The sequence below is a fragment of the Stenella coeruleoalba genome (assembly GCF_951394435.1).
Source record: "Stenella coeruleoalba genome assembly, chromosome: 3".
In the NCBI taxonomy this organism is placed as follows: Eukaryota; Metazoa; Chordata; class Mammalia; order Artiodactyla; family Delphinidae; genus Stenella; species Stenella coeruleoalba.
In genome coordinates this window covers 6,666,309-6,679,515 of record NC_137148.1, presented here as the reverse complement: position 1 = coordinate 6,679,515, position 13,207 = coordinate 6,666,309, and the positions used below count along the sequence as shown (strand labels likewise).

The following is a 13,207-nucleotide window of genomic DNA, read 5'->3' as shown; positions in this document are numbered from 1 at the left end:
AGATGTTGAAAAATAAAAGGCATATGGAAGTAACATTCTTATACATTGATTGACTTTCAGAAATCTGTTTTGGGAAAGCAGCTGAGATAGAGAAAGACCTTAAAGACAAAACTCTTCTTCACTAGAACATTGTGTATAATCGCAGGTTAAACGGCCACCCTGGGTATATGACCCAGCAAGCTGGGCATATGATGCCCGGTACAGTCACACATTTTGCAGTAAAATAAACACACAGTTTATGAAATAAAGCTAAGAAAACAGAGAGATTTCACATTCTTATAGCCATGAGTACAGAAATGTAAGAAAAAATTGAAATCTATGCATCAAGAAAAATACCTAGAAATAAATACAAACAAAATAAATTACCATCTAGGCTAAGTCACTACACTGAGGAATTTTTATTTCTACTTTCTGATTTTTTTTTAAAAAAAGACTTTTATAATTAAAATATATAATTACCTGAATTGCATATGTATATGCATGTAGTATTTATGCACGAATACCTGCATATTTATGTATATATTTCCAAGTGTATATAACTATATAGCTACACCTACATTTATATCTATACTTATATATCTATATATAGGCAGAGAGAATATATATATATATATATATATATACTTCTAGAGATAAAATGTTATACCTGTGAAAACAACGATCAATTCCCAAGAATTCCTAAATATAGCACTTTTCCAACCCATTGGTCATATCTCTATGGATTTTGACTAACTGCAACGTATCTGGGAGATAAAGACAAATGGGGAAGGCCTTTGACGATCCAGGAATAAAGACCAAGTGAACTGTCACACATTATCACATAATCAACAGGGACAGTCACCTCCTGATTTCAGACTCAGGTCGAAATGTACACTGAGGTTTCACATTAGGATTGACCCAGTTAACCCAGGACACTGCCTCATTTGAGGAGGAACATCTCCAGGGCTACCTGGAGAGCCATGTGCCTGGAACATCGGGACAGTTCTGAAGACGCTCACAGCACACGCACCACGATGAACTTGAGTCTCCCAGGAGACTAAACCACAGACAGTGCAATTTCAACTGTGGCCCAGAAGTCAGTCATGTATTCTAGAATGATTGCCATTAAGAGTGAGAACTTTAAAAATACTTTTGGATTCAAGGTTATAAGCTTTAGGTATCGGGAAAATAAATTTTTTTTGATATTATGACTGCCCCAGCTGCAGAGATAGGTTATTGTTCTGTTTTATGGCACTAGTTGGAGGAATCAAGGTTGGTTAATATTAGAAGAAGCAGAAAATAAAATTTAAGATAAATTTTAACTATACTCATTTTTTAGAACTGTGTATTCATTATGGATATCCTATGAATAATGTATGCCAGTAACTTATTAAAAAGTTTTTTTTTCTTTATTACGGATGAAATTTCTATTTAAAAAATGCTCCTGGATAATATATGCTTGGAAATAAAATGCAAGCAAAATTTATAAAGTGGAGATAAAACCAGCTCCTCATTGGTTAGTGGGGCCCCCATCTTTCTAGGCTTTAGTTACCTGTCTGTCCTGCAGGTGGACAGGAAGCCCTCAAGACAAAGTCTGCCTTTCTTTCTGTCCCCAACACCTAACACAGGTTCATAAGACTTGATCTCTGGATGGATGTTTGGGGAAAGGACGGAATTCCAATTGTTGGTTCAAGGTATTTGCTCATAAGAATCTTGGCTGCAAGCAGAGTTGCTGTACAACTAATTAGCCATAAGGCCGTTTTGCCATAATAGATAAAATAACTGTTGATTCACAATTTTGGATTCATTACACTAGAAAATAATAATATATCAATCTTTGCACATCCTTCAGTGAGCAGTCATCTCTCCCACCCACCAAAACCAACAGTTTACCAAGCTATGGCAAATATATAAAAGGCAGCTAGTAATTGACAACAGTCTTCGAGAGCATTAATCATTGGCTCTTTGACTGATCTAGATACGACAGCTTGTTCTCTCCTGCCGTCTCTACCAAATTTATCATACAATAGTAGAAGCTGGAGGCAAAAGAAGAATCCAGGTCCTATCCTCTCCAAAAAGAAATGGTTGTATAATTCTTGATGAGTATACATTTCTTTTTAAAAAGTTTTAAATTTATTTTTCTTAACATCTTTATTGGAGTATAATTGCTTTACAATGGTGTGTTAGTTTCTGCTTTATAACAAAGTAAATCAGCTATACATATACATATACCCCCATATCTCCTCCCGCTTGTGTCTCCCTCGCACCCTCCCTATCTCATCCATCTAGGTGGTCACAAAGCACTGAGCTGATCTCCCTGTGCTATGCGGCTGCTTCCCACTAGCTATCTATTTTACATTTGGTAGTGTGTATATGTCCATGCCACTCTCTCACTTCGTCCCAGCTTACCCTTCCCCCTCCCCATGTCCCCAAGTCCATTCTCTACATCTGCATCTTTATTCCTGTCCTGCCCCTAGGTTCTTCAGAACCTTTTTTTTTTTTTTTTAGATTCCATATATATGTGTTAGCATACGGTATTTGTTTTTCTCTTTCTGACTTACTTCACTCTGTATGACAGTCTCTGGGTCCATCCACCTCACTACAAATAACTCAATTTCATTCCTTTTTATGGCTGAGTAAGATTCCATTGTATATATGTGCCACATCTTCTTTATCCATTCATCTGTCAAGGAACATGGTGAATTTTTTTGCCATTTGACAGTGAAGATCATGAAATAGACAGAATTGTGGTATTTGGCACAGAACTTGGCTTAGATGATTTGGTGAAATATAAGGACTGGGCACGTCCTTATAAGGATGGGACATTTCAGTACAGTCTGGGTATGTATCACCAGTGATATACGTTACACACATTGATAAGAAATAGCAGAGTCCCTCCTCTGTTCATTTTACTCCCAGGGGAATCTGCAGAGGCTTAGAGCAGATTTTTTTATATCGTAAAGAATGTATGTCTGATATTAGATACTGAACCCTTAGTGATCGACCTTGAGAAAGAAAGTACCATTGCTTTCTCTAAGATACACCCAAATACAACTAGAACCATGTATCTACACACATTTTAAGTGCATCTAAGTATTTTTTGCATTTTTATTTTTGCAATCGAATCTTTCAAAATTTTGTTGCTAATGTTTCATGATGTCCATCTCAATGTTTCTCTTTTATTTTCTTTATTTTATCTTTTATGGCAAAACTGTCTTAGGCCAATGAGTCCTGAGGTGAATCCCCTTGCAGCAAAGATATTTATGGTGAGACTACCAGACCCACAGCTACCCTGTGCCTTCCTTTTCCCACAGCAGGTCAGGTTTGGCCAAAGGCTTCTTCCTTGAAGCCATAAGTGATGGGCCCAATTCTTCCTCTTTTGTCCTCAGAGTTAAGGAGAGCACATCCTCCCCACAGGCTTCACGTCTCTGTTGGTTCTCTGTGGTGGCCTCAGTTCCCAATAATGATTCACAGGAAACTCAGAGATTTATAAATGTCATATGGATATTTGTAGTCAGAAAGATTTGTGTGGGAAAATAAGGTCAAATATTTTGGGGAATTGGAACTACAGACAGAGAAGAGAATGGAGAATGTGTGCAATATTCCTGGTCTCCTGACACTGTTCCTGACCCAAGTGGTCTCTGGCACAAAGAAAGTCAACCCCGCCCCTACGCTACACAAAAAAATGATTATTAATTTACACTAAGTTGCTTTTGTGCTAGGCTGAGGCCAATAAAGGAAATTCTAAACAAGATCTTGACTTGAGCTGAGAGACAAAGTACTTCCACATCCTCATGCAGAATTATCCTGGAATGTTATCACAAAGGGGATGCTAAAATACAGAGAAGACCACTTTCCTTTCATTACGGACTGACTGTTCATATCTCCCACTTCATACGCTGAAGGCCTAACCTGCGGTGTGCGTATCTGGAGATGGGGCCTCCAAGGAAGTAATTAGAGTTGAATGCAGTCCTAAGGGTGGGGACCTGACTCAAGAGAATGAGTGTACTTATGAGAAGTGACACCAGAGAGCTCGCTCTTTCTGTTTTTCTGCGTAGCCCAGAGGAAAGGCCATGGGAGCACACAGCAAGGGGACTGCCTTTTGCAAGTCAAGGAGAGAGTTCTCACCAGAAACCAACCATGCTGGCACCCTGACTCAGACTTCTAGCCTTCAGAGCTGTGAGAAAATAAATTTTTGTTGCTTAAGCCACTCAGCCCATGGCATTTTGTACGGCAGTCCCAGCTGACTAACATACCACCTATCTATGCAGCCTTGAATCCAAAGGTCCAAGTGGCCTCAGTTGTGCACTAAGGCCGTGGGTGACCTGTGGCATTTGGGAAAGGTGGTCCATGGACCTGCAGCTGAAATAAATGATGCTGGATAGATGGTCTCTCGGTGTGGAAGCCCGATCCTTCCCCAGCCCTGGGGTCGGCCGGTCATCCACCCATACATGCACTCCACTCCACTCAGACATAATTAAACCTGGGTCCCGTGTCCTTCATTAACTCACCAGCTCCTTTCCTGCACCCCAAAGGCCCCTGTTTCTCCCCTTTTGAACTTTTCACATTACCTCTTTCCTACTGTTTTTCTTTTTTTAAACCAATCTGGAAGAACCTGACATGGCAATCTCATTCTGAATATTAACTGTACAGCACACTCCTCTATTGAGATGAATCTTACAGGACTGCCCAGCTCCTCAAGAGAAAAATACTGCCGCGGAGGGGATGGTCTGGTTCGTCCACCCACAGGGCTTCCTCTTCCCCGCCCTGCACCTCCAGAGAGGAGAAGCTTCTCCTCTTTGGGGCAGACCTCTGGTACACATTTTCTTCCCTCTCACCTCGCTGCCAACTAAAAATTGCCACTTGCCACCTGCCTCTACAAGGATTTTGTCACTGGCCACTGCTGTCGCTGACCTTTAACACACCTTCAAAGGGGTTCAGGGTGGAGATCATGAATGAGGCATCTGTGCTCTGGGAAAACTGGCAGAAAAGGCCTTCAGATATTTTCAGGAGATTTTATGAGCCCAATTTCTTGCCTCTTCTCACATCTAGAAACGCACTAAAATTATTCATGGGCACATCTGCTCCTCGAGAAGGAGCCACCTTCTGCCTAAACGTGTGCTGGGTTGCACGTGCCCCCCTTCACCAAGATCACGTATATACTGACCTCCTCCCCACCTCTTTGGACAGTTCCTCAGAGCTACCTGAGAGGCTGTCTCCTGGCCTACAGCCCTCATCTTGCCCCCAGTAAAACGTGACTCACAACTCTCAGGTTGTGCATTGTGTTTCAGCTGACATCACCCACCCAGACTAAGTCAAAACCCCTGTTCTGAGCTCCGTCCTCACGGGGGCCTGGCCATCTCTGGTTTGTCTCTGCAGCATTCACTTTAGGGTCTTCCTGTCTTAAGGAATCCTCTGCATACCAGCAGGATGGAGGTGATCACACAATCATTGATTAGAACCATTCAAAGTGCTCACGCCCCACCCCCTCAGGCGGACTCCACGTTGCTTCTCAGGGCATCCAACTTCCCACTCAAGCTTCTTTACCCTGAGAGACTCCTGCAGGGGCGTCCTGTGTCCTGATTGTGCTAAAGACTGGGGAGCACACCTCTGACCCTGGCGCATCCTGTTATCACACCATGAAGGTTTCCCTCTCTCCCTCTTAGTTTCCTTCAAGGTTTGGCCCAGGTGTCACCTCCTCCGGAAAATTTGAGACTTTTCATCTGTGCTGTCCTGCTCCTCTTTACCTGTCATGACTGTAGGGCATCTGTGCAGTGATCTTTCTTCCCCTCACTCAGGGCTTTGAGGGGTAACACGAGGCCTGGGGTCTTGGTATGCATGTCTGATGCTGAGCAAATGACGACATTGCTCACCCTTTAACAAATGCTTGCTAAATGAGTAAATGAATGAATACATGAAAATCTGCATATAAATCACTGTTTTATGTCAATAGCAGAAAACGACTGAATGGTACATCAAGCCTGGAGTCCCTACTGAATCCTCAAGGGGAAAATCAAATAAGATCAGAAGAACCTCTTATCGAAGAAGAAGAGAGTTTAATGAGCAGGGCATAACAGAATGGGAGTGAAGCTAATTAAAAAAATAGGTGCATAATAGCTTCCATTTAAAAAATTCCCCTTTTGATTTTTGAGTACAGCATGACATTTTCCTCCACTTGATTTCTGAAATGTGTTGGGAAAATTACAGCATAAGCAGTTACACCAACGTTAACCACGACTTTAGCATAAAACTACGTTAAAACACAAAGGTGGTAACTAAACATGTATTTGAGTACAAAACGATACCATACTGACACACAATTCACAAACAACCTTGACAAAAATAAAGCAAAGCCAATGACTGTACTTTCTAATGATTCCTTTAGTAGGAACGTTCTAAAAAGTGGGCATAAAAGTAGTTTAACAAGGTAGGCGTCCTGCATGAAGACATGCTGAGGCTGATTTTATACATTTGTTTTTTATTATTACTATTATCATTGTAATTGGCTAACCTTTGTCAAGGAACAAGATTTCTTCTCTCTGCTGCTGTATTTTATTCCAGTGGGTTACAGAGTAGTAACTGCTATTTCCTCTGGTCAAATGAATCTACATTGTGTGAAATCAGACTTGCCTGGGTTTTAGCTGCCAGTATATTACAGGTAATCATTTTTTCTCAGTTGTGAGGTGTTGAGGTTTCAATCAGGGCAGAGTTGAGACTGTTTTTTACTTCGATCCTGGTATCACGCAAAGCAGAGCACCTATCTCGGCACTGCAGGTGTGCCCTGAGTGCTCTGTGGCAGGTGGAAGGCTTTATCTATTTGGGGTATACAGCAGGGATTAGGCAGGTGTGCATTCAGTGTGCTGGCATATCTGAATTGCAGCTCTAGCCAGCCCTAGAGACTTTATTGTATATGTATGGAACTCCACACATACACACACCACATACAGACATACATACACTCACACGATTCCTCCATAAGTACTGTAAATATTCTGAAATGCACACTTGCAAAGCACAGTCTAGAAGAGGTATGCATTTTGCAAAGCTGTGTAACTTAATTTTGGAGGCACAGTTCAAGGTGAAAATCATTTACACTTTCCATGAGTCAACGTTCTTGATAAAAATTAAATAGGTTTCCATAAAGATGAAAACTTTCACATAAAACCTTTTTTTTTGCAGTATGCGGGCCTCTCACTGTTGTGGCCTCTCCCGTTGCGGAGCACAGGCTCCGGACGCGCAGGCTCAGCAGCCATGGCTCATGGGCCCAGCCGCTCCGCGGCATGTGGGATCCTCCCGGACCGGGGCACGAACCCGTGTCCCCTGCATCGGCAGGCGGACTCTCAACCACTGCGCTACCAGGGAAGCCCCGCATAAAACCTTTTCATTTGGATCTACTAAAGTTTTCACTGCAGTTTAATTCAATAAACATTTATGGAGCATCTAATGAGTACCAGGAACCACACTGAGTTGTTTACCTCCTGCCCTTCATGAGGTCAGCCATGGCACACACACCTAAGGAGAATTCCAAGGCCGGTGAATGTAATCATTCTGTGCAAGTCATGAAAGCCACCACCTTCTTTAAATCTTGTCTCCTGCCTTTTTGGACCATTTAAAACTACAATAGCAATTCTTGGCTTTATAGACTGAGTGATATTTTGGCCTCCAAAGGATTGGTCTTCCTCCTGCTGCCTCCATGAATTCAGATTCTAATGCTCAAGATCCTCTTCCAGGATTTAGAACACAGGTACCTCCACATTCTCTGATTTTTCGGGGTGGGGGGATGAATGCATTTTGAATAGTGTCACACATTACAACTTAATGATTTTCCCATGTGGAATCTACTGATCTTTAAAAAATATGCTACTGAACACACTATCCTCTAATTTTCTCTATATAATTATGTATCATGTTGTTTATCAGTAATTTACTTGGGGAGGATTAGGCAGAGTTAAAAATTTTTTTAAAGATGAAATACTACTAACAAAAGCTATTATTAAGGATGCTTGCGGTGAAATGAATGAACTGTCTCAGAAAACTTGGCTTTGTCATGATAAGTATGACAGAGTTTGGGGGGAAATTCTTTTGGAAAACATGTCATTATTTTCAAATAATAGGATTGAAATAAGAGAGGAATGGTAATTTAAAAGTACTCACTTTTGTGCATTGATTCCATCAATTGCTTGAATCATCCTTTCATTTAATTCCTCTTCAAATCTCTTCTTTTGTGACTTGGTTCTATATGAAGGAGGAAATATTTTGGGTAAGAATATTATTACTAAACTAAACAGTAAGCCTGTGTGTCTATGATGCCAAAATCTCTGTCTGATTCTGTTAACTGAATTTTTTTTTTAAAAAGGAAACAGTCTATGTGCAGCCTTTTCTCTATTAACATATAGCCACTCTGTGGATTGAATGAATTGGCTAGAGTTTTTGGTGCAGTAAAATGTTGCCTTACTACTCAGAGTGAAATTAAAAAGCAACACTGAAAGATATGTCCTTGGTGTCTGAGATAAAAGAAATTTCTGTCCCAAGACATGCACTAGCCCTTGAATTTTTGCCTTTATAAACTTTATGACAGAACATACTGGCTTTGGAAATTCCCTTGTAAAAATTTGGTGTGGTTGACAAAATAATCATTCCTATTTTATGCTTTCCTTGGTCAATTTTCAAGAATTTTCAGAACTAAAGTCTTACTTGAGACACATCAAAGCTTCATTGCATGTATTTAAATGTTCCTCAGTTTTGGAAAGCGCTATTCACAGGAAACCCCACTTATATGTGCAGACCGCTCACTTGATCTTGGAAGTAAATAATCTTCAGTCATAATATAAAATGTTTTGCAAATAAATTGTGCCAAGATAAGAATGAGTTCTCCAAGGTTAATTTGACAATTAGCATGAGAATGATGTAAAGGAGAAAATCAAAATAATACTTGTTTTTAAAAGTTAAACATCTACTGCAAAGAGTATAAGCACATCTGGCCCTTCCCGAACTGGCCTGACCGAGCCTGCACCTGAGTCTGGGTGTCCGAGTCAGCTAGTCCCATGGGAGTGATCACGAGGCTTCTTTGTCTTGTGGTTGGTTAAGTTACTCACTGAATAGACCTCCTACTCTGGAATAAAAATACTTTTCTGAGTTTAGAACTGCCTCTATATATAGATAAGAACAGTATTAAGTGTGTAATGTCATATTTATCTGTAATTAAATCTCATGGAATTATCATTAATGAGATGGATGGGTAATCTACCTACATTATATCATTGTTTGTGGATTCACACTTTCAGGTCCTGCTTTCTTTAAACAGGCTAAGGGCAGTTTTGGTTCAAAAACAGAACGATACTAAGTGATCCACCTGTAGACACTAAGCCAATGGAATTAAGAGGTTTTAGCATGCCAAATTCCAAGCTAAATTGGAAGGCAAATTAATTTTGATCCTTCTTTTAAAAAAAGCATGGCATCTTAGCATCATCTAAGATGGCTCATTCTCATTTATGGTTGAGGTGCCACCTTCATTTTAGACTCTTCTTTTTCTTTTAATCAGCCCTATGCCAAGTGTTGAGATTCCTGACTTCAGTTTGGTGGCTTTCTCTTTCAAAAAGTGTCTCCAAGTGTGAGAAGGAACAGTTCGGTGCCTTGCGCTCACAAGAAAATTTAACCCTTCAATCATATGTCCAGGGTGCTAACGATGGCATTGCCGTTGTGAGTCTGTTTTAGGATTAGCTTAGATACCGCCTGTGCGGTGCTCAATGCAGTAAATGTGGCACATGAAGTAGCCAATAAATGCCTATTATTATGCACCCTTTGTATTCACTAATTTTCTGGCTAACAGCTCTTAACATGTAGACAGTTTCCTTGTCTCCACAGTTTTGTGACCTCCGCTACAGAAGTGATAGGAGACCCTTGGGGCTGATCATCTCCCCACGAGGAGTTCTTAATTCACCAAGCAGGGCTTTATTCCTCAGACTTTCAACGTTTCAGCATTTTTGACCTTCCTGTCCTCATTCTTGCCCTACCGTTGGCTTCCCCACTGAGTGTCCCCAACCCCTCTTTCCAATTCCTCTCCATTCTTTCTCCCGAGCTCCTTCCCCGACCTGTCCCACCCCCAGGCCTGGGCCACTATATCTAAAGAGGCATGGAAGAGGTCCTGCTTTATCTCAGATGATGCTTCACTGCCCTGTGATGCCCACTCACTGCCAGGCTGTGGGCTCAGAGAGGTTTTAGGACCTTGGCCATGTTACATAGGCAGGACGTACAAAGGAAGTCCCAGGTGAGGCTGATTTGAAAGCCGAGCTCTCTCTGTGAGGCTTGGGGCCACCAAAGATCAACCACCATGGAGGGAAGTGGAGTAGATGTGGAGGAAGCTCTTTGGAGGGCAGGCAGGACAGGAGAGCAGCTACGAACACAGGTTTTGGTGTCACAGACCCTGGGCATAACCATGGCCTTGCCTCCACAGTCATGTGACTCTGCTCACCTCCTAACCCAGCACCTTGGTTTCTTCCCTCCTAAAATGATAATGGCAATTTCATCTACCTTGGAGTAACCCTGTAGGGATGAAATTAGGTTTCCCATGTGCCTGGTACAGATAAAACTGACAGCTTCTGATCACTGTCTTTCAGACAGCACTCATCCCCAAATACACTGCCCACATCATACTGGCACTGCACGAGGTATTTCCCACTAGACAGATGAGAGGACATAGCACATATAAGGCGAAAGGACATCCATGAAATTCTGTAGACAGTTGTTCGCAGATGTGCTGGTCTCTTATTGGCCTGAAGAGTCAAGCCTTCTCAAGATATGTCACAGGTCCCAAATATTTCTTAAATTACCTTAAGCTCTCTTTAATTTGGTATTTGCCACTTAAAAAATAACATTTCAAAAGCCCAAGAACCCAATTTTCCTTATAACATAGGGCTCAAAGTGTTATATGTCAATGTTAAAATTTCAAATTTTACCCAAAATACAAATTAGAGCTCATTACAACAAAAATAAAGTAACATAGAGGGGTCTGAAACAGTGTGCCCTAAAGATCTGGCAGGGAATGATCTAACTACTTTCAGGCAATGCGTTTTCTACAGGAATAAACTCACGTCTCTGTGGGGAAAGAAAAGCTGACTCAGGTTTGGGGCCTTTCATTAATTATCCTAACATCTTCAATAAGAAGTACTTAGCTCCCAGACCAACACAAAAGTAAGACTCTGAGCCCCAAAGCTAGAGGAACACAGACAAGGAAAAGGGTTAGTGTCTGTCTGTGATCTTGTGAAGATGGCAACAGGGACCTACAGGCCTTTGTGGAAGCAATTTTTCTTTTTTTTTTTGCGGTACGCGGGCCTCTCACTGTTGTGGCCTCTCTCGTTGCGGAGCACAGGCTCCGGACGCGCAGGCTCAGCGGCCATGGCTCACGGGCCCAGCCGCTCTGCGGCATGTGGGATCCTCCCGGACCGGGGCACGAACCTGTGTCCCCTGCATCGGCAGGCGGACTCTCAACCACTGCGCCACCAGGGAAGCACCAATTTTTCTTTTTTTGAGCAGGGTGGGCTGCACTTCTTTTCACTATAGAAAGGCTGGACTTAACCTTGCTTTTATTTCTAGGATTCAACCCCACAAACATCATTTTAAGTAAGTTACTCATTTTAAGAAAGTTCAATTTTTTACTACAGATTAATATGAAGAAGAATCATTTTAAGAAAACAATTTAAAGTTCTAAAGTGTTTACTAGGCAGTGTTTTCCTTTTCCCTCTTTTAACTCTAATAAAATGACACCAATAATCCTACTTTTAGAAGCTGAAAGCAATTTAGTAGGGGCTTTCACAAGTAGCTGCACTTTTTTCAGAAGAAGTAGACTTCAAAATTACTATAATTGATGATAATTACTTTCAGGAATAAATAAAAAACAATTAAGCCTTTAAAAAATTAGAAAGTGGAACGTATACACATATACTATACCTTAAGGTGCGGCTTTGAAAATTATGCTGACCCATTGGTACATCCTAGTAAAAAAAAAGAGTATTAGTTGCCAAAAACATACTTTAAGAATCTTTCAGTGATAAGGATGTATATTTCTTCTTCTATCATGGAAAATATCATTTAGGTAATAAATAACTACCCATGAGGAGAAAAAGAGCTTAATTATAAGTGTGAAACATGATTAAAAATTCAGTTTATATTTAGAATTTTTTTGTAATCTGTAAACTCTGGTGTCAGGATTGTGGTTTGAATTTTTTAAATTTCCATCCTGATATTTGCAGATATGATTTCAAACAACGCCTGCAGAGGACTGTTATTAAAGTTACTGTAGACAAATGATGGGAAAATGTAGTTTGGCATCAGACTGAAATTTAAAAAATGCTTTAAGACACAAACATGATCATAAAATCTATAGTCAATCCTTATCACTGACTGGGCTGTTAAGAAATGGGACTGTTGGTTAAGTGTGTGAAAGCGAGAATCATTGATCGAAAAGAAGAAATGTACATATGAGTGCTGGTAGTCCCTGAAAAAGGTCAATGACAGAGACAGACATTGGTCAGAGTTAATCAGCGGGGGTCTCCACTGCCAAATGTTCAATAATAGACTTAAAAAACCACAAGATTCACTTTCATACATTTAAATAAAATAAAATAATTAAAATAAAACTTGTAACAAAGTGGCTCCAAATAAACTGTTCTTTGTTGTTTGATCTCCAAGGTTAGATCAGGAAATGTATTCAGCCTAGGGAAAGGTGAGTCTTAAAAAATAACTGAACTCCAAGTTTTACTATATAAAGTAAAACAATGCCTTATTTACCAGCTCTATCAACGTTAAATCAAGAGTCAATGAAGTTCTGCATAGGGGATTAGATAAAAGAAATAACTTTGGGCAATGACAATTGTTCAACCCTGGGATGTATTAATAAGAATGGCAGTGGGCTCTTTCTGGAACTGAGTAAGAGACACAGTCCTATGGGCTTCATGTGCTAATAACCAAAGTCCCAGATGTCCTCTGTCTCTACTAAGGCCGTCCCTAGGCTCCACCTCTGTGACTGGAGGCCAGCTGGTCAAGAAAACTGAGTTTGTCCCAGAGGCCCTCTGGTTTTTATACACAATTTCCTGAAGTTCAACTCTCTAGCCAGTAACAACTCTCTTGAAAGAGGCATCTTCACTAACACATAATAGCAGATTAAAGTCAGGCTGAAATCTCTCCTTTAGTGTTTTGCTGAGATAGTAAGGCAGACAGTTGCTCTTAAGTC

General features: G+C 40.8%; 1 protein-coding gene across 1 annotated transcript in view; it reads right to left on the bottom strand.

Annotated features, from left to right (window-relative positions):
• The window catches only part of ADCY2 (adenylate cyclase 2), a 433,375-nt gene that overhangs the window by 104,341 nt on the left and 315,827 nt on the right, over positions 1 to 13,207 (bottom strand). Inside the window, exons 11-12 of the mRNA XM_079915962.1 lie at positions 11,926 to 11,969; positions 8,134 to 8,214 (exon numbers count right to left, since the gene is read on the bottom strand). Coding sequence (XP_079772088.1) covers positions 8,134 to 8,214; positions 11,926 to 11,969 — 125 coding nt within the window. The remainder of the gene's footprint in view (positions 1 to 8,133; positions 8,215 to 11,925; positions 11,970 to 13,207) is intronic.